The 25220-nt window shown below is 45.5% G+C and overlaps 1 protein-coding gene across 6 annotated transcripts in view; it reads right to left on the reverse strand.

Moving 5' to 3' along the window:
• Nucleotides 1-25220, reverse strand: part of CABIN1 (calcineurin binding protein 1) — a 1028293-nt gene that overhangs the window by 979851 nt on the left and 23222 nt on the right. For all 6 annotated transcript variants that reach the window (XM_069215153.1, XM_069215155.1, XM_069215154.1 and 3 more), the window contains exon 3: nt 65-157. In XM_069215153.1, the coding sequence (XP_069071254.1) occupies nt 65-157 (93 nt within the window). The remainder of the gene's footprint in view (nt 1-64; nt 158-25220) is intronic.

Consider the following 25220-nt stretch of genomic DNA (forward strand, 5'->3'; position numbering starts at 1 on the left):
GCTGCTATTTTATGTTTAACAACCCTAAGTGTCAACCCACTGTCACTGTCTTGATTTGACTTACCTGGGCCTCCTTTGTCTGGGTTTTGTGACTTTTGAATGTGTCCTCGTGGTCATCCCCTACTGTGGAGGTGGCATTTAATGCTGCAATTCGAATCTAGGAAAGTGGAAAGCAAAATGATCACACCACTCAGCCTTTTACCAACTCTACCATTAACTGACTTTTTTTATTATAACAAGAGATGGTCATTCAGACACATCAACAGTGCGTACTGTACCATTTTAGCAACCCAGAAAAAATGGACATTAATTAAATTGACATTTAGTGCTGCTGTACTACCTGAAGTACTGCTGAATGAACCTTAGTCTCTTTTGGCACTGCTAGCTCTATGGCTACTCCTTCAGTGGCCTCTGGATGAGTATCCTTTTTTGAAGAGCCTTTTCCTGTTGACGCCTTGAATGTGGTGCAATTTCTGTGTTTGCAAACAATATCTGCACAAGCACTCTGGGAAGGGGTGCTGGGTCAGATCAACTTACTGCTAACATGGGGAGGTGTCGATGCCGGAAAGGGGTGGGGGACAGAGGGAGGGTCATGAAGTCCTGGATTCAGGCTTTTAAAAACAGCCACTTCCAAAAGTACTAAAGAACACTACGCATTAGAAACTATGAACTCTGCTCGGTGCAAATAATGTTAGTAAACACACAAACTGCATTTTTTGGGAAAGGTGGCAGTTTGAGGGAGATTTATTACTAACAATGGGAAAAACAGCTGGTCACCAGAGTGTTGGGTCCAAAAGTTGACAGACCTAACCATCAAGAGTTAAAAAACAAAAATTTAAAAAAAAACGCACTCTGAGTGCAAAGGCAGTGTGTTAAAAGCAAGGCCTACATAGCCATTTGGCCGGCATTGCCATAGTGAAGAAAAAGAAGAAACACTGAAAAAACCTTCTTTAACTGAAACAAGTCTGAAGACTACTTTAATGAACTCCAAAATGTAGAATTTCATGCCAGAGCAGTCTCATTCAGAATATAAATACAGAATATTATTGCCAACTTAACACCTCCCAGTGTCACAAAACTATATACCTAGAATTAATACTAACAAAAGAGCATTTTATGCAAACACTTTGATAAAAACTGGCTCTGGGTGCACGTGTAGAGTATGTTCTAAAACCTGGAGTCAGGCGTGAGTGGGCAAGACTCTTGAGATTGATGTTGGACACGTGGCTGAAAGGGATGGCCTAGCCCACGTATGCAATAATATAAATCCCGTAAAAAATTACGCTTTTCAAATAAGCAAAATGGCAAGCCTTAGCCACTGCAGCATAGAATGACAGTTGTATACATACTGTGAAATCCAGAGGGCAGTACAGTGTACTTCTATTTATGAGCAATTGCACATTGTATAAACCACACCCAAAGAGCGCCCCAGCCCTTTACAAAAATAACAGTGGCATCTGTGAAAGCTACAAACAAAAGATGAACAATGGAAAATATAGTGATACAACAAACATATCATGGACAAGATTATAAAATAGTGAAAAAAGAATAAACATAAATTGCACAGATTTTATCAAGACTGAAGAGAGAAACATGTTACATCTTAGAGTAATATTAAAATATTAGGTCCTTCAATTCTTTTTAAACTTAAGCGTGAAACGTTTCTAAGATCTCAGATGTAATCTCATTCAAGAGTCTGTAAGCACCCCCTGTGAAGGATTACAAAAGGGGTTGCAATTTCTGGATGACTGGCCTTTCTAGATGAATTTCAGAACTCCATGAAAATCTAGGCCTTTACAGAGTGTGATGTTTTGGCCAGTAGTGCAGGGTGCCTGAATAGACACCTTTGTGTACAATATAGGCCAGCTTCAATATGCCACTGATTTAGAAAGGTAATTTCAACGAGTGAGAAAAGTACTGAGGAGATAAAGCCCTAATGTTCTATTTCCACACCAATCATGCTGCCAATGTAAAGCTACCTGTATAGGTACAAGAATATTACAGAGTTGCTACAGTACAACCTGCATAAGATTAAGGGCCAGATGTACAAAAGGATTATACCCATTCTGTGTCTATGGGAAAAAGCTTTCGTACATATGGCCCTTAGATTTTAATTACTGTGTTGAAATCAGATTCAGGGCTGGAAATGTTATCCCGCCAAATAGCCTGAGTTGGTGCTGAGCAACCTTCGCTTGAGGACTGATATGTATACAGACATCAATAATATTTTGTAGTGCAATGCCTAGGGACAGGGAGCATTCAATGATTGAAGGCTTAATTTCAAGAATGTCAAGGGAGCCAAACAAGGATTGAAATGCAGTGGGACTAGGAGACTTTACTTTCGTGGGATTCAATGTGAGATGTTGTTTAGACAACCAGGCATGAGTATTTTGGAGAATATGGGAAAGGGATGTAATTTGGCAAGGAACCCTTTAAGTACAGCTCAAAACCCACGGTATTGCAGAATGGATTAGGAACTTTTGCAGCACAAAAATGGAACTTTTGCTGCAAATGCACTTAAGTGACAGTTAATAACACTGTCTTAAAACAAGGAGAATATATAGGTAAATGCAAGGCATATGGTCTCTTAATCACAAGAGCATTCTGCTGGTTACCCATGCTCTAATCCCATCCTACAAGCCTTAAGAACAAAGCATTAAACGTTGGTGCCTGTTAGACCAGTCAGCCTTAGTGTGGTCTTCCCCCAAATGTTTTGTCTACTTACCTCTAATTTTGCTGAATTCATTTTTGTTGGCCTTAGGACTCTGTGCACTTTACCGCTGCTAACCAGTTCTAAAGTGTTTGTGCTCGCTCCCAAAAACATGGTTTGATCAGCATATACCCAAGTGGCATATTTTATTTACTTATAAGTCTCTAGTAAAGTGCACTACGCATGTTCAGGGACTGCAAATTAAATGCTACTAGTGGGCCTGCAGCACAGATTGTGTCACCCATTTATCGAGCCCTTAAAACATGTCTCGGGCCAGCCATTGCAGAGCCTGTGGGTGTAATTTAAACTTCCATGTTGACCTGGCAAAATAACCCTTATGCAAGGCCCAAACCTTTTTTTTAAAAAACATATAAGTCATCCCTAAATTAGGCCCTAGACAGCCCAAACGGCAAGGTGCACTGTATTTAAAAAGTTGGACATGTACTTTTAGGTTTTAAGTGTCCTGTTAGTGAAAAACATTTATATTTGTTTTTTACTACTGCACAGCCTAACCCTCCCTTATGCTTATTACATTTTATGAGTGTAATTACCAATTAGGAAGAGATGGGACCCCCACGTTTGGTGTCTCAGGAATCACAATTTAAAAATCACAATTTATGGTGAAGTCAGATTTTTAACTGTAATTCTGAAAATGCCACTTTTAGAAAGTTGGCATTTTCTTACTTTAGCCATTTGGTGCCTATCTCTGATCACTTGTCTAGGATGGGTGACAACTGGATTTTGTGTATTCCACCTAGACAGCCACACACAATGGGAGCTTAGGTGGGACTTGATGAGCCCTGATTGGCCACCCTGACAGGATGGAAGGGAAGAACTGGCCACATTCTCACAATTACACCTGAATAGGCGGTCCTTCCCCCACACAAAGAGCTGAACAACCTCCTCTCGTGAATCTAGAACCCGGGCACGAAGGGAGGACCTTTGTGCATTTCAAAGACTTCTTTGAAGTCTCCCCCTCTTCAAAGGCACCGTTGGGTATAAGAAATGGACCACAGACCCTACCACTTCATTACACATCTGGAACTGTGGATAACCTGCCAGGAAGGAAGACTGCTGTGCTGCTACAAGGACTGCCGCTTTGCTGGACTGCTGCTCTTGAAGAACTGCTGCCTGGCTGTGCTGACATGCTGCCTCCTGCTTTCCTTACCTGGGTGAGGACTGGACCTGTATCTTTCCAACCCAGAGTGACTCCAAGGCCAAGTTGACTGGTCTCCTGATCTGAAGTCTCAGGGACATAAAAGACTTCAAACCAACTCAACATTGCAACGTGTCTCTGCCAGCTGTGAGCCTTACTTGCGAAGTGGTGTCCCCGCAGTCCTCAAACCTTCGAAGTAGATCTTAAAGTGCTGCTTCAGCAGAACCTCCGCATCGCCACAGCAGCATGGACAGAATCTTATCATCTCTGCCATTGCGTGTATAAAACTAGCGCATCGCTTTTGTAACTAGCACTGCGGTGATTTCTTCAGCACAAGGGCCCTGTACGCCCATTTAAGAAAACCTCAAAAACGACACCAAACTCTGCATCACAGCAACTGCGCTCATCGGAAATAGTGTATCGCCTTGATCTACAAACTCCATCGCATCTCAGCTCTGACGCAGGGGAACTTCAGCGCATCTCCTCAACTGCGAGGTTTGGAACAAAAGCAAGGCTCCTGCACTAGGATTTTAAGGCACTTTGTTTCAGCAGGCCCTGTGGTCGGCGTAAACATTTGTCTTTGACCCAGTACGGCACAACGAGATATCCCCAGTTGGCGCGTTTTGGTTCTAAGCGCTATTTTACCGTTTATTCTTAAAAAGTTCATAACTCAAGTTCTACTTATTGGATTTTTGTTGTTTTGGTCTTGTTTTATTTATTCAATTAAGTTATATTTTTCTAATCAGGTGTAGTATCTTTTTGTGTGGTGTTTTCACTGTTTCATTGTTTGAAGTGTTCCACAAATACTTTACACACTGCCTCTTAAGTTAAGCCTGACTGCTCTGTGCCAAGCTACCAGAGGGTGAGTACAGGTTAAATTAGGGAGTGTTGTGACTTACCCTATGATTGTGGTTCCTGCTTGATTAGAGTGTATACCTCTGTCAACCAGAAACCCATTTTCTAACCGTCAGAAAGACATACCCATCTAGTTACTGAATTGCACCATGTGAGAAAAAGAGGGAAAAAAATCACGGCTCAATTTCTGCTTGATCAACATGTGTGATCTTAGGCAAATAATTTATTTCACTTAGCCTCCTTTTTAGGTTGAAGTCTTTTAGACATCACAGCTGTCTGGTTTGCTAACGACATATTGGAAACATTCTGAAAACTTCCCTAGGAATGCATTTCGCCCACTGTTTACCATTGGCTTTGTGGTTGTAACTCAAATTTGCTTGCTTTGTATTTGCTGGCTTTATTTATTATAGGCTGTCCAGCTTAAGTTCGTCCCTCCCGTGGAGCATAACCTATTTATGGTACTCTTCCACCATTGCTCGCTTTCTGCAAGCAGGCCTTTCAATCTGGTTCTTATCTTGTCACATTTGCTGTGCATTCATAGACAGAGGTCAAATGTCAAGCTCTGTCGAGGAACCTTTATGTTGACTTTTCTTCCTCTGACTTGAAAGTGAGTGAATTTATTTGGCAATCTTGCTGTGAAAGGAAGGCCCTTTTCTAGCACACAACATTTAAATGTTTGTAAATTAAATGTGCAGATATTTCAAAATTTATCAGAATATATCAGAATTAGGAAAGCACAAATGAAGCACTTTTTTGTCCTCTCAAAGTGTGATGGAAACAAATATCTTGATTCAGTCAAAAGAATTCAGGACACTAGGTACTGACATTTCCACACAATCGTTTGTGTACGGTATACCTTTATCAGTAAAACTTGACGTACCTGCAAATATAATGGTCATTTCAACTGAAAATGTGTTGTCTGTAAGGGAAGTGAGCTATCACACTATGCATACTCTATGCTACACTACCCCATTGTACGACACTGCACGATACACTACTCCACTCTACAACACTCCATGCCTCTCCACTCTACAATATTGTTCTCCACTTCGCAACACACTTCTAAACTTGTCTATCCATTCTATGCCACTTTATTCCACTCTATGCTACTCCACCCCACTGTATGCCACTCTATCTACGAAACCATGCCACTCCACTCCGTCCCACTCCATCTATGACACTTTACTCCATTCTATGCCACTCCACGCCCCTCTACTCCACTCTATGCCACGCCACGTCCCTTTACTCCACTCTATGCCACTCTGCTTTAGGACACTGTACTCCACTTGACACCCTCTATGACACTTTTTGCCACTCAATTCCATGACACTCTACTCCCCTCTATGCCACTCCATGACAATTTATGCCACAACACTATACGCCCCTCCACTATCTTACACTCTACTCTATTCTATTCTACTCCTTCCACATCATGCCACTCTACGCCAGTCCACCACACCATTAACTTTTAGCCGCGCTGAACAGCAGTGACGCTGGTGTACAAAATGGCTAAAAGACAGTGGCAAAGTCAATAGCTTCTGCATAGATGAGACCTATTGGCTTTGCCAATGCTTGTTGAAACAAATACTTTTTAAAATCCTGTCATTGTGCCCTCCGCTTACCAGGCTACGGCTCGGCAAAGGGAATCATTGGCAACACACAGGGGTGAGCTGGCGGTCAAATGTCTTGTGTCCCCCACCCTCACTCCCAGCTGCTCCTCTATGACTGGGAAATACTTGTACATATGTAAGGGGTGTCGGGGGAAGCTGTTAAGACAATTAAATAATCACAATAGGTGGGGCTGCTTCTTTTGTTTTTGCAGCAGGATTAGTTAAAATTGCAAGCATCAAGAGAATCCATGGATTGTGTAGGGAAATTGCCATTTGCAAAATTGTGAAAAGCTGGGTATTCTGATTGAGAATTGTTAGTGTACAGATGATAGGATTTGTTAGAACGGCTAAGTAGGGAGCCAGGAGCTTCAATGTAAGGGCTGAATGAGGCAAAATAAATAATGGAACTTTGGGGCACCTGAAGGAAAATGTTACTTACCATGTAAGCATCTGTTTGCGGCATGTGGTGCTGTAGATTCACACACTGTGCATACTTTCACCAGTCTAGGGCTCGGACGTGTACAACTTGTTTTTTTTTCTCAAATAAAGTCTTTTCAAGTCACAGGACCTAGTGACTCCACGTATTAGTGGTATTGCACATGGGCATCAGCTCCATTGTTACATTGTTTTTTTCCAGCACAGAGGTTGAGAATAAAGATGGAGCCTAGGGAATACAGTAAAGATGACCACGTATAGTAGAGCAACTGAAGATAACAGAAGAAAATAATATCTGCCACAACCTTGGGCAACCAGGGAGGAGGGTGGTTGCATGTGAATCTACAGCACTACATGCCACAAATAGATGCTTACAGGGCAAGTAACATTTTCCGTTTGTGGTATGTGTAGTTGTAAATACACATACTGTGAAGACTGTAAAGCATTCCTCCCGAAAGCGATGGCCTAGCCTGAGGAGATTGCAGAAGACTGGAAAAGTGTACATAGGACAGCTTGGCCAACTTTAGCTTGCTGTCAGGCCAAGGCATCCATACATTAACGTTTGGTAAAGGTATGAGGGGTGGACCATGTAGCTGCTTTGTATATGTCAGCTAGTGGTATATTACCTAAATAAGCCACAGACACGTCTTTCTTCCGAGTGGAATGAAGTCTAGGTATACGTATGATGGATGTCTGTCTCAGCTTTCAGACCACAAATGGCAGGAGAGGGAGAGGCAGAAAAGCAAAGGCAAATATCCTTGACCAACTCATCTATAGTGCATTCCCATGGACTGCGAGTGTGGTAGTCTGGCAGAGAAATGTGGGCATTTTTGGCAGCGAACAGATCTATATGTGGGATCCCTCAATGCTGAAAGTACAGGAGTAGGATCTGGGAGTGGAATTCTCATTCATGGACTTGCTGGTACGACCTGCTGAGCAGGTATGCCAGATCGTTGTCCTCCCCAGGAATGTGCAGAATGTATTCTGTGATGTACTACCCACTGCCAGATGCTCTAGGCTACACTGGATAGTTGTAGCAGATGTGTCTTCCCTTGTTTCTGTAAGTAGAACCTTCGAAGTTGTGTGGTCCCCGAGTAACATGAATGTCTTGAACTGGATGAAAGTGTGAAAAGCCCGGAGAGCGAGCATCAGGTGATCAATGCGAAAGGTTTGCTGGGCAGGGGTACATTGACCCTAAACAGTGAGATGATCGAGATGTTCTCCCCAACCTGTGAGTGAGGCGTCCGTGGTAAAGGTCTCTTGCACAATTAGGTTCAGGAAAGACCCCCCACAACAGATTGTTTGTGTTAAATCACTGTAGAGCGCAATATGTGTGGCCCATACCCACACTAAGCCCTCTAGATGACCCTCTGCTTGAGACCACTGTGCCACTAGGTATCCGTTTAACAGGCATATGTGGAGTCTGGCATGAGGGACTATAGCTATACAAGGGGCCATCATGCCTAATAAAATGTATCACAGTTCAGTCACCTGATGATCTGATTGAAATGAAGTAGCAGGTTCTGGAACACTTGCACTTTTGCTGGGGTAAGCCTTTCCCACAAGCGCATCTAGGACGGCCCCAAGGAAGGGCTGTAACTGAAGGGCTGGAGTTGGAACTTGGTCAGACTGATGGTAAAGACCAGACTGCACAAGTTGTCGATTGTGGTCTGGGTGTGCGCTACGCAGAGTTGCTGTGTGGCGCTCTTGATCAGCCAGTCATGTAGATAAGGAAACACGTGAATGCTGCTACTGCTGAGATGAGCTGCCACCACAGCCAGACATTTGGTAAAATCCTTGGAGCTGTGGAAACCCTGAAGGGGAATACTTTGAATAGCTAATGATCTCCACTTACCACAAAACTCAGTGCTTGCTATGCCACCAGATTCAAGCTTGCCTGGCTGATGATGGGTGATACCCTGAAACTGGTCCCAGGATGCTTGTTTCTGGTTCACGGAGGACCTGGCCTGGCATTTCGGGCTGGACTGCTCCCATGGGGAACAGGGTCAAGACTGATTTGCATATGACTGGGTCTAAACTGGAATGGCATGGCAAGAAAATAAACTGATGGATTAAACCCAGATCTGTGACTGAGGGTGAATGTTTAATTTGTTCTGCATTCGTCCATCATCTGTTGTTTTTACATTTGGCGCGCCAAGTGGGAAGGGTATATATACCCAGACGTGGGTTCCGTGATTGCTATGTGTTGCACCTGGCCCTTTTTGGAGGGTCATCCCCAATCTTTTTGCCTCCTTCCTCCTAATTCTTCTGATCAGTTTTTGTTGGCTTTAGGACTCTAGGCACTTTATCACTGCTAATCAGTGCTAAAGTGCATATGCTCTCTGTGTAAATTGTATTGTTGATTGGTTTTTCCTGATTGGCATATCTGATTTACTAGTAAATCTCTAGTAAAGTGCACTAGAGGTGCATAGGGCCTGTAAATCAAAAGCTACTAGTGGGCCGGCAGCACTGGTTGTGCCACCCACATTAGTAGCTGTGCAAACATGGCTCAGAACTGCCACTGCAGTGTCTGTGTGTGCAGTTTTAAACTGCCAATTCAACCTGGCAAGTGTACCCACTTGCCAGGCCCAACCCTTCCCTTTTGGTACATGTAAGGCACCCCTAAGGTAGGCCCTGGGTAGCCCCATGGGCAGAGTGCAGTGCATTTAAAAGGTAGGACATGTACTGGTGTGTTTTACATGTCCTAACAGTGAAATACTGCCAAAGTCAGGTTTCACTGTTGCAAGGCCTATATCACTCATAGGTTAACATGGGGACTGGCTTTAAATAACTTTAAAGCGCTGATTCCCTTTGAGGGCAGATAGAAATATGGATTTTGGGGTCTCTGAACTCACAATTTAAAAATACATCTTTTAGTGAAGTTGGTTTTTAGATTGTGAGTTTGATAATGCCACTTTTAGTAAGTAGGCATTTTCTTGCTTAAGCCATTCTGTGACTCTGCTGGTTTGTGGATTTCCCGTGTGGGTCAGTTTGACATTTGGGCTGTTCACACCTCTCTTCTAGACAGTGACACAAAGGGAGCTGGGGTGTATCCTGCATATTCTGATGAGCCATCTGGGCTAGAGTAGAGGGAGGAGTGGTCACTTACACCTGAAACGGGTGTGCCTGCCCTCACACAATGCAGTCTCCGACCCCCTGGAGTGTGTCTGGGGCTAGGCCTGGACAAGGAAGGATCTTGCAAACACTTGAGACTTTGCTTTGAAGTTTGCCAACTTTAAAGGCTGGATAGGGTATAAGGAGAAGACCCCAAACCCCAGACTTTTAGAATCTTTCTGGAAACAAGAGGAACCTCTGCCCAGTAGACGAGCTAAAGAGCTGGAGGAGGAGTACTGTCCCTTTGCTGTACTAGCCTGCAGTTGCTGCTTCTGTCTGAAAAGAGTGAACTTTGCTGTATGTCCTGCTTGAGAAAGTTCTCCAAGAGCTTGGGGCCAGATGTAGCAAAGGTTTTTACCTATTCTGTGTCTATGGGAAAAAGTGTTCGTACATGTGGCCCTTGGAGTAGAGCTTGCCTCCCGCTGGAAGTCGCCGGGACACCAAAGACTTCAGTTTCCTCAACAAGCAGCACAGGGAACTGTGTGTTTTGTGCTGTTCAAGAGGAGAAACCAATGTGATGCCGTAAACAACGATGCTGGGCTTCACCGAGCCGCTGCTTGCACTGTGACCTGTGGACCCCACACTCCAGCATAGCCTGCTCACACCGCAGCCTGGGCATCCCTGAAACAGCTTCTGCTGACACCGGCACCGCTGCCTGCACCGTGGCCTGTGTATTCCGCTCGTGAGGTACACGAAGCACCGTCCTGCACCGCAGCCCCGGTCCACCGACCCCAGCACCATCGACTCCAGTGTTGTCACCAGGCATCCCTGCCTGCACTGTGGCCTGTGGATTATGCTCGTGAGGTACATGAAGCACCGTCCTGCACCGCAGCCCTGGTCCACCGACCCCAGCACCATCGACTCCAGTGTTGTCACCAGGCATCCCTGCCTGCACTGTAGCATGTGGACACCGCTTGTGAGTGTCACGAAGCACCGTTACGCACCGTGGATTGGGCCTACCGACGACAGCGCTTCAGCAACAACAACAACGCTCCCTGCACCGTGACATGTGGGCACCGCACTTTGCATCGTCCCGCTTCGCACCGCGGCCCGACGCCACCCACGGCAGCGCTCCCGACTTCATCAGCCCGGAGTTAGACCTGCAAAGCATGTGACTTCAAGGGCCAGACTAACCCCCGCATCGACTCTGGAACCGACCCCGACACCAGCAACACCGCTCTCCAGAGCTCACCGCGAGGATCAAAACACCCTGCAATTCCAAAGGTACTGTTTGCTGGTCTCCCGACACTGTAGCTGGCCCACAATTCCACAGCCGGCTTGACCTGTTGGTTTTGTTGATCACAACACCGTGATAGCCCCAGGTGGAGCTACTGGCTTCAAGGAACTGCAAAATTCATATCTTCAACACTGTATGTTGCATTTTTTGAGTAAATCTTGCAAAATGCATCTTTAACACTGGATGTTGGATTTGTATCATTTTGGTCTTGTTGTACATAGATAAATATTGGCTATTTTTCTAAAACTGGTGTGGTGTCCTTTTGTAGTGTTTTCACTTATTACTGTGTGTTATGTGCAAATGCTTTACACATTGCTTCTGAGATAAGCCTGACTGCTCGTGCCAATCTACCAAGGGGGTGAGCAGGGGTTATCTGAGTGGGTATCTCCCTTATCATGACTAGAGTGAGGGTCCCTACTTGGACAGGGTGCAAACCGACTGCCATCTAGAGACCCCATTTCTAACACTATGCCACCAGATTCAATCTAGCCTGGCTGATCAAGGGGAATACCCTGAAGCCGGTCCCACAATGCTCGTTTCTAGTTCAGTGAGGACCTGGCCCCGGCAGTTCGGGCTGGACTGGATCAAGACTGATTTGCATATGGCCGGGTCAAAACTAGAATGGCATGGCAAGCAGATCTGTGACTGGGGTTGAATATTTGATTTGTTCTGCATTCCATCCATCAACTATTGTTTTTGCATTTGTTGCGAAGGACTTCAGCACCAACTGTGGAACAGACATCAGCTCTGGCTCATATCCAGAAAAGAGAGGGACCCCCTGCTAGGGCATAGGTTTCCGGGTGCAGGGGACAAAGTTGAATACAAAAATGTATACCTATCTAACCTTTCAATATATTGTGAGCAATCAGTCCTAAAAAATTATATATATGTGCCCATGGGTCAGACGGTCTCTGTGGTAGTGTCATTCTTTTATTTATTCACTTGTTTCTGTATATTGTGCCTTTCATAATATGGTATTTGAGTTTTTCGGCACTAAACACCTTCAACAGGACCACCACATTCTTAGACCCCACTTTAAGTTCAGGTTGCCAACAGCTAAAAGATGATAAGATAGCTCAAGATCTTCGTTATATGAATTATGATCATGTCAATAGTTAATTTCCAAAATAGGTCCTAGAACATACCCAAAAGAGTACCCATGGGAGAAAGCATGGACAAGCACTCACAATAATTTTCGGAAAGTCTCTTTCCTAAGGCCCAAAAGTCACATACTTCTTACATCCGAGTGCTTGTGGTACGTAATCCCATCAATACAACAGCATGAGACATGTGTTGGAAAATGGGTTATTGGTAGGGCAGGTAGGTACCTACACCTAGCAACAAGCCACTAACCTCCACATAGGTACAGTTAGGTCTCAGTAAATTAATCCAAGCTCAACCCTTGGTAGCTTGGCAACGAGCGTCAAGGCTTAACTTAGGAGACAAAGTGTAAAGCATTTAAATATCACAAAACAGTAATTAAATAAAACACAGGAAACAGTTTAAAAATCCAAAACCAATTTATAAAAATAGTTTATATTTTTATCTTTAAAATGACACAAAAACGATTAAAATCGGTTCAGGGGAACCGGAGATATGAATTTTTAAAGAATTATTACTTTTCTAGCGCTTAGAAACAAAAAGCGCCAATCGGGTCATCTGGTTGCACGTCGACCGGGGCAAAGTCAAACTTTCAGGCCGACCGCGATGGAGCCCTGCTCGGCTACAGGTCGCGGGAGGCCTCGGTTAAAAAGTTACCTTCTGACTTAGTCTTTATTTTGAAGTTTTTCTTCACCGGGACGAACCTGCCAGTTGAATCCGACCTCCTGGAGCCCTTGTCCGGATACGCGATGTGGGTTTCCTCGGTGGAGACTTTTACCTTCGGACTTAGTCGTTTTTTCGAGATGAAAATCCTTCGACCGGGGTAAACCTGGATCTTGATCCGACGTCCATGGAGCCCTTCTCGGATACGATGGCTGGGAGGTCCCGGTCAACTTTTTACGTTCGGACTTAGGGGGTTATTCTAACTTTGGAGGAGGTGTTAATCCGTCTGAAAAGTGACGGATTTACCACCAGCCGTATTACGAGTCCATTATATCCTATGGAACTCGTAATACGGCTGGTGGTATATCCGTCACTTTACCGTCACTTTTGGGACGGATTACCACTCCTCCAAAGTTAGAATAACCCCCTTAGTCTCTTTTTTGGATGTTTTTATTTACCGGGACGAACCACGAAGTCAGGCCGGGTCGCGGTTGAGGCAAGCCGGCTAGAATTTCCGCGGCGGGTCGGTCCCTCTCTGGAGCTTTTTTCCAAAAATTCTCAAATCTTTTCCAAACTTCTGGGGCTTCACCCAGATGTTCTTTTAAGGTTCTTTTGGGGTCCACAGCTCACCCCAAGGGTCCAGAAGTTCTGTGATGGTCCTTGGGGGGTGCGGACTTCAACTCCCAGAATGCACCTGGCGCAAACTCCTTTTTGGCCACTGGACAGTGGTCAGCTGGTCGATTTCTTCAGGAGTTGGTGCAGGGGACTCTGGTTTAGCAATTTTTCGCCTGTAGCAAACAGGGAGTCCCTCCTTGAACCAGTTGAAGCCAGGCAAAGTCCTTCTTGTGGTGAAGCCCAAGTGTGCAGCTGGTGCAGTCCTTCTGAGTGCAGGGTCCAGGTGCAGGCCAGGGGTCCAGCAGGGCAGTCCTTCTTCTTCTTTAGTTCCTTTCTTGTTGAATTCTGGAGGGGATCTGAGGCGTGGGTGCAGGTCTGCCAGTTTTATCCTTGCTCCTGGGTGAAAAGCAGGGGGGCCCTGGTTCTCCAATCAGGGACAGGGTCGTCCCCCTGTGATGACCACTTCCTGGGAAGTGTGGCAAAAATCCATCCCAGAAGGCAACAGTCTCTAAAAATCCAACATGGATGAATCTGATTTTTGGAGGTTACATCTGGCTGAGCCCACCCACTGGTGTGGCTAAAAATCATAAACACACCCCTCTCCTGCCCTCTCCTAATCTAATCAAGGGGGCACCTAATTGTCTGGGGTTGCAGGATGTGGGGGTGTTGCTGGGTGCTCCAAATGTCCTTCTCTGCCTTTGAAGACCAGTTTGGCAGCCCTCCCCCTTCCTGCCTCGCCATCTGCTGAGGGGAGATTCTCTCCCCCAAGCACATTCCTTTGTGTGAAGCCTGGCCACTTCACACCTCATCAAGGCAGCCTGGCAGAAGCTGCTGCAGGCTGGCCAATCAGAGCACAGCAGCAAAAACAATGCAGAGCTGAAATTGGCAACTTTTGAGGTAAAGTCTAAACTTTTTACCTGGACAAGTTATATTAAATCCAACAACTGGAAGTTGTGGGATTTATTATAACAATCAATTTGATACCAAATTCTTGGTATGTAACATTTAAGGAGACTTTAAAATTTAAAATAAAGTCTGCCCATTCTAGCCTATGAAGGCCATTTACTTCAATGAGGGAAAAACGAATTTGGCTGTTTTTACCTCACCAGGGCTTATAAATCTATTTTTATAAAGTCCCTGCTTATAGTTACATGGCACCCAGCCCTAGGGGCACATAGGGCACACCTTAGAGGTGACTTATATGTAAAAATAAGGTAGTTTAAGACTTTGGAAGTACCTTTAATTCCAAAGTCGAATTTGCATATAATTTTAATTTAAAAGCAGCCAGCAAGCCAGGCCTGCCTTTAAAATGACACTGGGCACCTCAGCAGTGCACCTAGGTGTGCACCACCTATGCTGTGGTCCCTAAACCTACATGCCCTACCATATACTAGGGACTTATAGGTAGGTTAACTTAGCCAATTATAATTAGCCTAATTTGCATATCCATTTTACACAGAGCACAGGCCCTGGGACTGGTTAGCAGTACCCAGGGCACCATCAGAGTCAGGAAAACACCAGCAAAAAGTTGAAAATGGGGGCAAAAAGTTATGGGGCCTCTGCAATCAGCCCTGTTTTCTCACACAACCCCCCCCCCCAGCCCACACGCCCAGGAGACTCAGCCCAACCCTGGGAGAGTCTTCCTGGCTTGTTAGGCGAGGAGGACAGTGAAGAAAACTGGCTGTCCCTTTGCAGGGCCTACTCTGCCTTATATCCTCCTGTCAGGGTCACTCCCTCTGGGTAGTGAAGCCATCCCAACAGTAAAAGGACCCAACTCAAACTGAAACTTCCCTCTAGGGGGGTCTTCCTCCTCTCTCTCTGCCAACTTGGGTAGTGAGGTGCCCACCTCCCCTACTCCAAACTTTGCTAGGGCAACACCTAGCTTACCCAAAGAGGCCACCCAACACTTGAGCAACCCCACCATGACCAATAGGGTCAGGGGGCCTATTTTGCTATTGGCCCTGGGGTCTGCCTCCCAGGCCAAGTACATTGCTGCCAGAAAGGCTAGCACCCAGCAGAGGCTACTGACAGCTGTCAGTACCCAGAACCACACCCTAAGCTCTCCACTGACAGGTGGCTGAGCTGCTTTAGGGGCAATTTTGGGGTCCTGGCACCCCTCTTGCTGTCTAGAGTGGGGGGCTACCACCTCCTGTGGCAGACACCCTCCTTCCACTCTCCCTTCTGTCAGTGCAGGGGCAACACCTTGCATCTGGACAGCTGCCTGACTACTCAGGACTTCCTTGGGGTCAGGTGAGGCCTCACCAGTGCCAACTCTGGGCTCCCCCCTTAATGGGGCAGAAGGCCCTTGGCTCCCTGGAACTCTCTTTAAGAGTGGCCTACCCTTCCTTTTCTTCTTTCCTTTTCTTGGGGACCCCTGTCTCCTAACTGTAGGGACTGACTCCCCAGGACTTTGGGTTGGGGGGGCGCACTGGGCGACCACCCCATCTGTGACCAGACTCACCTCTGGGAGGTCATTGCCCAGGATACAATCTAGGGGAAGGTCAGCACTGACTACCACCCTAATCCAGTCAAGGATACCCTCCCTCTCTAGGGGCACTATGGCTACAGGTTTGGAGGTGACCTCCCCTGTGGCTATCCTGACTTTCTTTGTCTTTCCTGGGACATACATGTCTGGGGTCACTAACCGGTCACTCACTATAGTGTGACTGGCACAGGTGTCTCTCAGGCCAGTGGTAGGGATCCCATTCACTTGAATGTGGTGGAAGTGCCTACTCCCACCCTCAGGGATCACCAGCTTACCATCTGGTCCTGTCTCCCAGCACAATGCTAGGAGGACTTCATCATCTGAGGAATCCTCCTCTATGGCTACACTGGACAGCCCAATGCTAACCACCTTCTTTGGACAGGCTGCATCTCCTCTGAAGTGACCTGTCTGCTGACAGTCAAAGCAAGCCCTACTGTCCAAGAGCTTTTTTAACCCTGGGTCTCCCTGTCTCTGCTTGTCAGAGTGGGAGTGGGATTTACTCTCCTCCTTCTTAGGGTTCTGGGGTACAGAGGGAGTCTCTGTGGTGGGCTTACCACCTCCCTCCTTAGGTTTTTGGGGACCTGTCCCCCCCTTCTTGGAGTCTCCCCCCTGGGACTTGACAACCACCCTGGTTCTCAACCACTCATCAGCTGCCTCCCCTAGCTCTCTAGGGTTGGTCTGCTTAGAGTCCACTAGATGCTGGCGTAAACTTTCTTGGGTACAATTGGTCAAGATGTGCTCTCTCATGATCAGATTGTATAACCCCTCATAAGTATCTACTTTGTTACCAATAATCCAGCCCTCTAGTGCCTTTAGTGAAATGTCCACAAAGTCAACCCAAGACTGGGTACTGACCTTCTGGGTGTCCCTGAACTTCATTCTATATTGCTCTGGGGTCAGACCAAACTTCTTGGCTAAGCACCTCTTCATACTAGGGTATGAATCTGCCTTCTCCCCCCTTAAGGTCAGAAGCCTAACCCTCCCTGAGTTGGGGACCAACTCCCACAAAAGGGAACCCCAGTATTGAGGCCTAACCCTTCTCATATGGAGTGCCCTCTCAAAGGCCCCCAGCCACTTATCTATGTCATCCCCCTCTACATAAGCAGGAACTACCCCCTTGGGTAATCTGGGGCAAACTCCCCTACCCATGGACACCTCAGCTTCTTTATCGCTGCTTCCATCTCTTTTCTCTTTGTATGCCCACTTTTTCTTTTCTAGGGCCAGCTTCTCTGCTTCCAAAGCTATGTATGCTAGCTGGGCCTCCAGCTCTCTTTCTCTGATGGATGGGTTCTCTCCTCCTGAAAGGACCCCCTTCCCACCACTAGCTTTGGATCTGCCCCTAGTGACTGTATTTACTGAGGACCGTTCTTCCTCATCCTCACTTAGGCTCAGATGCCTTCCCTCCCCTGAGTGGTTAGAGCTAGCATCCTCCCTTCTTTCTCCCTCCTCTGGAGCTTCTTCTGACTCTACCTCTTGGGCCTCAGCCCATGCTGTCAGGGATGTGATCAGGATTTGCTTCCCGAGATCAGTGGTCGCAGGCAACCCTCTTTCAATACACAACCCCCTAAGCTGGACTACTGTCAGTGTGGGTAGGCTAGCCAGATCAAGCTCCATGGTTCCCTAGTTTTGTGTCAACAAAAACTTTTTGCAAAAATTGGAAACAAGAATTTAGAAAAATTACAAAAATTCAATAATTGAAATTAATCCAAATTAAAAATTAAAAACAATTTTTGCACTAGGACAATTTAAAGGATTTTTAATTTGTTTTACCTAAAACTGTAACGTGATATTGAACACAAGTACAGGATCCCGTCGCTGCTTCCAATTATGTTGGAAAATGGGTTATTGGTAGGGCAGGTAGGTACCTACACCTAGCAACAAGCCACTAACCTCCACATAGGTACAGTTAGGTCTCAGTAAATTAATCCCAGCTCAACCCTTGGTAGCTTGGCAACGAGCGTCAAGGCTTAACTTAGGAGACAAAGTGTAAAGCATTCAAATATCACAAAACAGTAATTAAATAAAACACAGGAAACAGTTTAAAAATCCAAAACCAATTTATAAAAATAGTTTATATTTTTATCTTTAAAATGACACAAAAACGATTAAAATCGGTTCAGGGGAACCGGAGATATGAATTTTTAAAGAATTATTACTTTTCTAGCGCTTAGAAACAAAAAGCGCCAATCGGGTCATCTGGTTGCACGTCGACCGGGGCAAAGTCAAACTTTCAGGCCGACCGCGATGGAGCCCTGCTCGGCTACAGGTCGCGGGAGGCCTCGGTTAAAAAGTTACCTTCTGACTTAGTCTTTATTTTGAAGTTTTTCTTCACCGGGACGAACCTGCCAGTTGAATCCGACCGCCTGGAGCCCTTGTCCAGATACGCGATGTGGGTTTCCTCGGTGGAGACTTTTATCTTCGGACTTAGTCGTTTTTTCGAGATGAAAATCCTTCGACCGGGGTAAACCTGGATCTTGATCCGACGTCCATGGAGCCCTTATCGGATACGATGGCTGGGAGGTCCCGGTCAACTTTTTACGTTCAGACTTAGTCTCTTTTTTGGATGTTTTTCTTTACCGGGACGAACCACAAAGTCAGGCCGGGTCGCGGTTGAGGCAAGCCGGCTAGAATTTCCGCGGCGGGTCGGTCCCTCTCTGGAGCTTTTTTCCAAAAATTCTCAAATCTTTTCCAAACTTCTGGGGCTTCACCCAGATGTTCTTTTAAGGTTCTTTTGGGGTCCACAGCTCACCCCAAGGGTCCAGAAGTTCTGTGATGGTCCTTGGGGGGTGCGGACTTCAACTCCCAGAATGCACCTGGCGCAAACTCCTTTTTGGCCACTGGACAGTGGTCAGCTGGTCGCTTTCTTCAGGAGTTGGTGCAGGGGACTCTGGTTTAGCAATTTTTCACCTGTAGCAAACAGGGAGTCCCTCCTTGAACCAGTTGAAGCCAGGCAAAGTCCTTCTTGTGGTGAAGCCCAAGTGTGCAGCTGGTGCAGTCCTTCTGAGTGCAGGGTCCAGGTGCAGGCCAGGGGTCCAGCAGGGCAGTCCTTCTTCTTCTTTAGTTCCTTTCTTGTTGAATTCTGGAGGGGATCTGAGGCGTGGGTGCAGGTCTGCCAGTTTTATCCTTGCTCCTGGGTGAAAAGCAGGGGGGCCCTGGTTCTCCAATCAGGGACAGGGTCGTCCCCCTGTGATGACCACTTCCTGGGAAGTGTGGCAAAAATCCATCCCAGAAGGCAACAGTCTCTAAAAATCCAACATGGATGAATCTGATTTTTGGAGGTTACATCTGGCTGAGCCCACCCACTGGTGTGGCTAAAAATCATAAACACACCCCTCTCCTGCCCTCTCCTAATCTAATCAAGGGGGCACCTAATTGTCTGGGGTTGTAGGATGTGGGGGTGTTGCTGGGTGCTCCAAATGTCCTTCTCTGCCTTTGAAGACCAGTTTGGCAGCCCTCCCCCTTCCTGCCTCGCCATCTGCTGAGGGGAGATTCTCTCCCCCAAGCACATTCCTTTGTGTGAAGCCTGGCCACTTCACACCTCATCAAGGCAGCCTGGCAGAAGCTGCTGCAGGCTGGCCAATCAGAGCACAGCAGCAAAAACAATGCAGAGCTGAAATTGGCAACTTTTGAGGTAAAGTCTAAACTTTTTACCTGGACAAGTTATATTAAATCCAACAACTGGAAGTTGTGGGATTTATTATAACAATCAATTTGATACCAAATTCTTGGTATGTAACATTTAAGGAGACTTTAAAATTTAAAATAAAGTCTGCCCATTCTAGCCTATGAAGGCCATTTACTTCAATGAGGGAAAAACGAATTTGGCTGTTTTTACCTCACCAGGGCTTATAAATCTATTTTTATAAAGTCCCTGCTTATAGTTACATGGCACCCAGCCCTAGGGGCACATAGGGCACACCTTAGGGGTGACTTATATGTAAAAATAAGGTAGTTTAAGACTTTGGAAGTACCTTTAATTCCAAAGTCGAATTTGCATATAATTTTAATTTAAAAGCAGCCAGCAAGGCAGGCCTGCCTTTAAAATGACACTGGGCACCTCAGCAGTGCACCTAGGTGTGCACCACCTATGTTGTGGTCCCTAAACCTACATGCCCTACCATATACTAGGGACTTATAGGTAGGTTAACTTAGCCAATTATAATTAGCCTAATTTGCATATCCATTTTACACAGAGCACAGGCCCTGGGACTGGGACTGGTTAGCAGTACCCAGGGCACCATCAGAGTCAGGAAAACACCAGCAAAAAGTGGAAAATGGGGGCAAAAAGTTATGGGGCCTCTGCAATCAGCCCTGTTTTCTCACAACATGCTTTCTCCCGTAAGTACTCCAAACACACGTAGATACTATGTTATAAAGCCAAAATGTACAGAACCAAGTGTTGGACGGACGAAAAGTGCAGTAAAGTTATTTCTGCTTGTTTGATGAACTGGAGAAAAGTATTGCTCGTTATCCAAACGTTCATGTAAAAATCATGTGCTGAATAAATAAAGGTTTTACATTAAAACAACGTCCTTCTAAGCCATGGGCACATATGCATTGTTTTTTTGTAAGACACATTGTTAACAATATAAGAAAGATTAGACAGGGTATACCTTTTTTGTACTGGTCGGGTCCAGCTCCGGCTGTCATTGTGGACCTTGGCCGAAAGCCAGTGTCGCATCAGAGGCCTCATAGGCAGCACAGGAGCTCGAGGTTGGCACCTCTATGTCATGAGTAGGGTTGGTAGAGCTACTCACTGAGGTATTCTTTGGAGGCTGAAACAGTGGAGGTACTTCTGACTCTGAGTCTGTGCTTTGAGGCAAGAAGGCAGTCTGTATTTGGCCGCCTGGAGCATCATCCTCTTCGACATCTGACCCCTCTTGCTCACCAAAGATATCTGGGGTATTATCCTCCTTCTGTCTGTGCGTTATGGCGGTCGAAGTGAGGCGGCAAGCACATCTATACTGAAGAACAAGTTACTTACCTTCAGTAACAGTATCTACCTGTGGATTCCTCACCTTTTGAATATCCCCATGCGCCAGCATTTGACTGAAACTTTTCTCTGTAGCTCACCACGTCAACTAGGACGTCACAATAGCACGGCTCCGCACAGAACTCCATTTGACGTCACTAGAGCCATAAGAAGTCTTCGCTGGTGTGCTGACATCAGTTTCACCCACTTGTTTTCTTGCCTTTGAGGCGAATGAGTGAACACCAACATCACAAGCACAACAATATGTGCGGTCTCAATACAAATATCTACAGGGAGTGCAGAATTATTAGGCAAATGAGTATTTTGACCACATCATCCTCTTTATGCATGTTGTCTTACTCCAAGCTGTATAGGCTCGAAAGCCTACTACCAATTAAGCATATTAGGTGATGTGCATCTCTGTAATGAGAAGGGGTGTGGTCTAATGACATCAACACCCTATATCAGGTGTGCATAATTATTAGGCAACTTCCTTTCCTTTGGCAAAATGGGTCAAAAGAAGGACTTGACAGGCTCAGAAAAGTCAAAAATAGTGAGATATCTTGCAGAGGGATGCAGCACTCTTAAAATTGCAAAGCTTCTGAAGCGTGATCATCGAACAATCAAGCGTTTCATTCAAAATAGTCAACAGGGTCGCAAGAAGCGTGTGGAAAAACCAAGGCGCAAAATAACTGCCCATGAACTGAGAAAAGTCAAGCGTGCAGCTGCCACGATGCCACTTGCCACCAGTTTGGCCATATTTCAGAGCTGCAACATCACTGGAGTGCCCAAAAGCACAAGGTGTGCAATACTCAGAGACATGGCCAAGGTAAGAAAGGCTGAAAGACGACCACCACTGAACAAGACACACAAGCTGAAACGTCAAGACTGGGCCAAGAAATATCTCAAGACTGATTTTTATAAGGTTTTATGGACTGATGAAATGAGAGTGAGTCTTGATGGGCCAGATGGATGGGCCCGTGGCTGGATTGGTAAAGGGCAGAGAGCTCCAGTCCGACTCAGACGCCAGCAAGGTGGAGGTGGAGTACTGGTTTGGGCTGGTATCATCAAAGATGAGCTTGTGGGGCCTTTTCGGGTTGAGGATGGAGTCAAGCTCAACTCCCAGTCCTACTGCCAGTTTCTGGAAGACACCTTCTTCAAGCAGTGGTACAGGAACAAGTCTGCATCCTTCAAGAAAAACATGATTTTCATGCAGGACAATGCTCCATCACACGCGTCCAAGTACTCCACAGCGTGGCTGGCAAGAAAGGGTATAAAAGAAGGAAATCTAATGACATGGTCTCCTTGTTCACCTGATCTGAACCCCATTGAGAACCTGTGGTCCATCATCAAATGTGAGATTTACAAGGAGGGAAAACAGTACACCTCTCTGAACAGTGTCTGGGAGGCTGTGGTTGCTGCTGCACGCAATGTTGATGGTGAACAGATCAAAACACTGACAGAATCCATGGATGGCAGGCTTTTGAGTGTCCTTGCAAAGAAAGGTGGCTATATTGGTCACTGATTTGTTTTTGTTTTGTTTTTGAATGTCAGAAATGTATATTTGTGAATGTTGAGATGTTATATTGGTTTCACTGGTAATAATAAATAATTGAAATGGGTATATATTTTTTTTTGTTAAGTTGCCTAATAATTATGCACAGTAATAGTCACCTGCACACACAGATATCCCCCTAACATAGCTAAAACTAAAAACAAACTAAAAACTACTTCCAAAAATATTCAGCTTTGATATTTATGAGTTTTTTGGGTTCATTGAGAACATGGTTGTTGTTCAATAATAAAATTAATCCTCAAAAATACAACTTGCCTAATAATTCTGCACTCCCTGTATATACATTTACACACACATACATCTCACATATATGTGTATTATTTATACACAAACATATCTTCTTTGTATATTCAGACAGCAAACGGGTAGGTCAGAGGGGAATCTACAGGTAACTAGTATACCCACCAGAAAAAGTGTTACTGAAGGTAAGTAACTTGTTCTTCTGATGGATACATTTACCTGTGGATTTCTCACCTTTTAAACAGAGTCCCAAAGCTGTACAGCACTCGGAGGACAGTGCCCATCTCCATATACCAAGAAATCCTGTAACACTGAAGAGGCAAAGTGACCATCCCTCCTCACTTCAAGTCCAAGCAGTATTGTTTTGTGAAAGTGTGGAGGGAAGCCCAAGTTGGTGCTTTGCAAATGCCAAAGCAGAAGCAGAAGACTTAACTCTGTTGGAATGAGCTCTGATACCCTCAGGTGGTTCCTTCTTTCCCAAGGCATAACAGATCTGTATGTAGAAGATGATCCACCTGAACAATGTCCTTTTGTGAACAGGTTTGCCCTTCATTTTGCCAATGTAACCAATGAACAGCTGTTTGTCCATTCTCAGCTCCAATGTACTGGCCACATAGAAACTTAAAGCCCTTTTTGGGTCCAAGCGATGCAGAATTTCCTCCTCCTTAGAAGGATGGGGTGGAGGATAAAAAGTAGGAAGAGTGACAGATTGGCCTAGGTGAAAAAGAGTAACCACCATTGGCAGGAAATCCACCCTGGTCCTGAGACCCACCTTGTTCACATGAAACGTGGTAATGGGAAGGCTTGCAACTCACTAACGCGACTAGCTGACGTGATAGCCACTAGAAAAACTATCTTTACCGTAAGGAGCCTCAATGGGAATTATATAAAGGTTCAAACGGCGTACCTATCAGGTGCGTTAGAACTAAATTAAGTTCCCACTGAGGCATAATGAACGGTGTGGGAGGATACATATTAGTAAGCCCCTTAAGAAACATTAACACTATAAAACTTAACCTAAACAGGGAAGGCTGATCTGATAAACAAATAAAAGCTGACAGTGCAGACAAATAGCCTTTCACTGTCGCAACTGCGCAACCTTTTTGAGCTAAAGAGAGTGCAAACTTTCAAACGTTAGATAACTGGGCTCTCAAAGGGTCAATATGATGCTCTTCACACCATTTGGTAAACTTAGCCCAAATGACAGCATAAACAGTTTTGGTGAATGTCGCCTGGCCATTAGAATAACATTCACCACATCAGCAGGAAGAGAGATAGAACTCAGATTGCCCCATTCAATCACCAGGTATGTCGGCGCAGGCTCTGGAGGTGGGAGTGTAGAACCTGCTCCTGTGATTGCGAGAGAACGTCCGCCCTGTGAGGGAGACAGAGCGAAGGGCACAGTGAGAGTTGAAGAAGGTCTGTGTACCACACTGTGTTGCTTTACTCTTCAGAATATCAGAACTATGCACTTCAGGATATTTTAAGGCACAATGTAAAGCAATCACTCTCAGACACCTTCGTAAGTAGAATAATCAAGTTTATTTAAGGGGCAAGTTCTCAGCTAGCAAAACTAAACCACACTAATATATATATATATATATATACACCAGGAGAATAACATGAGAATAATGAAGATATAAGCACTCTGTGAATAACTGCAAGAGTAAGTGCATATAATACAAGCACACACAATATACTTCAATGCTCAATAGCATGAAAATGACTGCAAGAATAAGTGCATATTACGCGCGCACACACAATATACTTCAATGCTCAATAGCATGAAAATGACTGCAAGAATAAGTGCATATTACGCGCGCACACACAATATACTTAATAAATTGAAAAGCTTCACCGAAAAGAGCGTCTGCATCCCTCCGCCGTACACAAAGCCGGGGAACCCAAATCAGCTGGCACAGGGAGCCTCTTTTCGGGACAATCAGTCCTCCTGGCGTTGCGTCCAACCCAGAAGAGAGTTCGTAAACCAGTCCATCCAGGCCCCCAACCTTTATAGTATTTACTAACGCCCAGGAGTCTTTTCTAGAAAAAGACCCCCTCCTTTACAAATTGTGCAATCGGCGGTACCTTGTTCACCCTTCGAGACGTCTCCTCAGAACGGGCCAAGTTCCCAGGAGAGAGCTCCAAGGTGAAGCTTGCATTCCTCCTTGTGTACAGGCAGCTTGCATTCCTCCTTGTGTACAGGCGCATCCCCCTGTTGTTCTAACTGATAGCTCGTGGAATGTAAATAGCGCTCTTCGTATCAGGCAGATGGAGCGAAGTTGAGCAGAAAAACACCCCACCCTTCAGCTTGCCGAAGCTTGTGGAAAAACACAGAACAGTGCCTTACGCACTGAACCAGACTCGACAAAATGGAGTCGTGAACCAAAATGGAAGCGAAGGCCAATGGAAGCAGAGGCCAATGGTCCACACCCTGCACCACTGTTTACC

The sequence above is a fragment of the Pleurodeles waltl genome, chromosome 11 (genome assembly GCF_031143425.1).
Source record: "Pleurodeles waltl isolate 20211129_DDA chromosome 11, aPleWal1.hap1.20221129, whole genome shotgun sequence".
NCBI lineage: Eukaryota > Metazoa > Chordata > Amphibia > Caudata > Salamandridae > Pleurodeles > Pleurodeles waltl.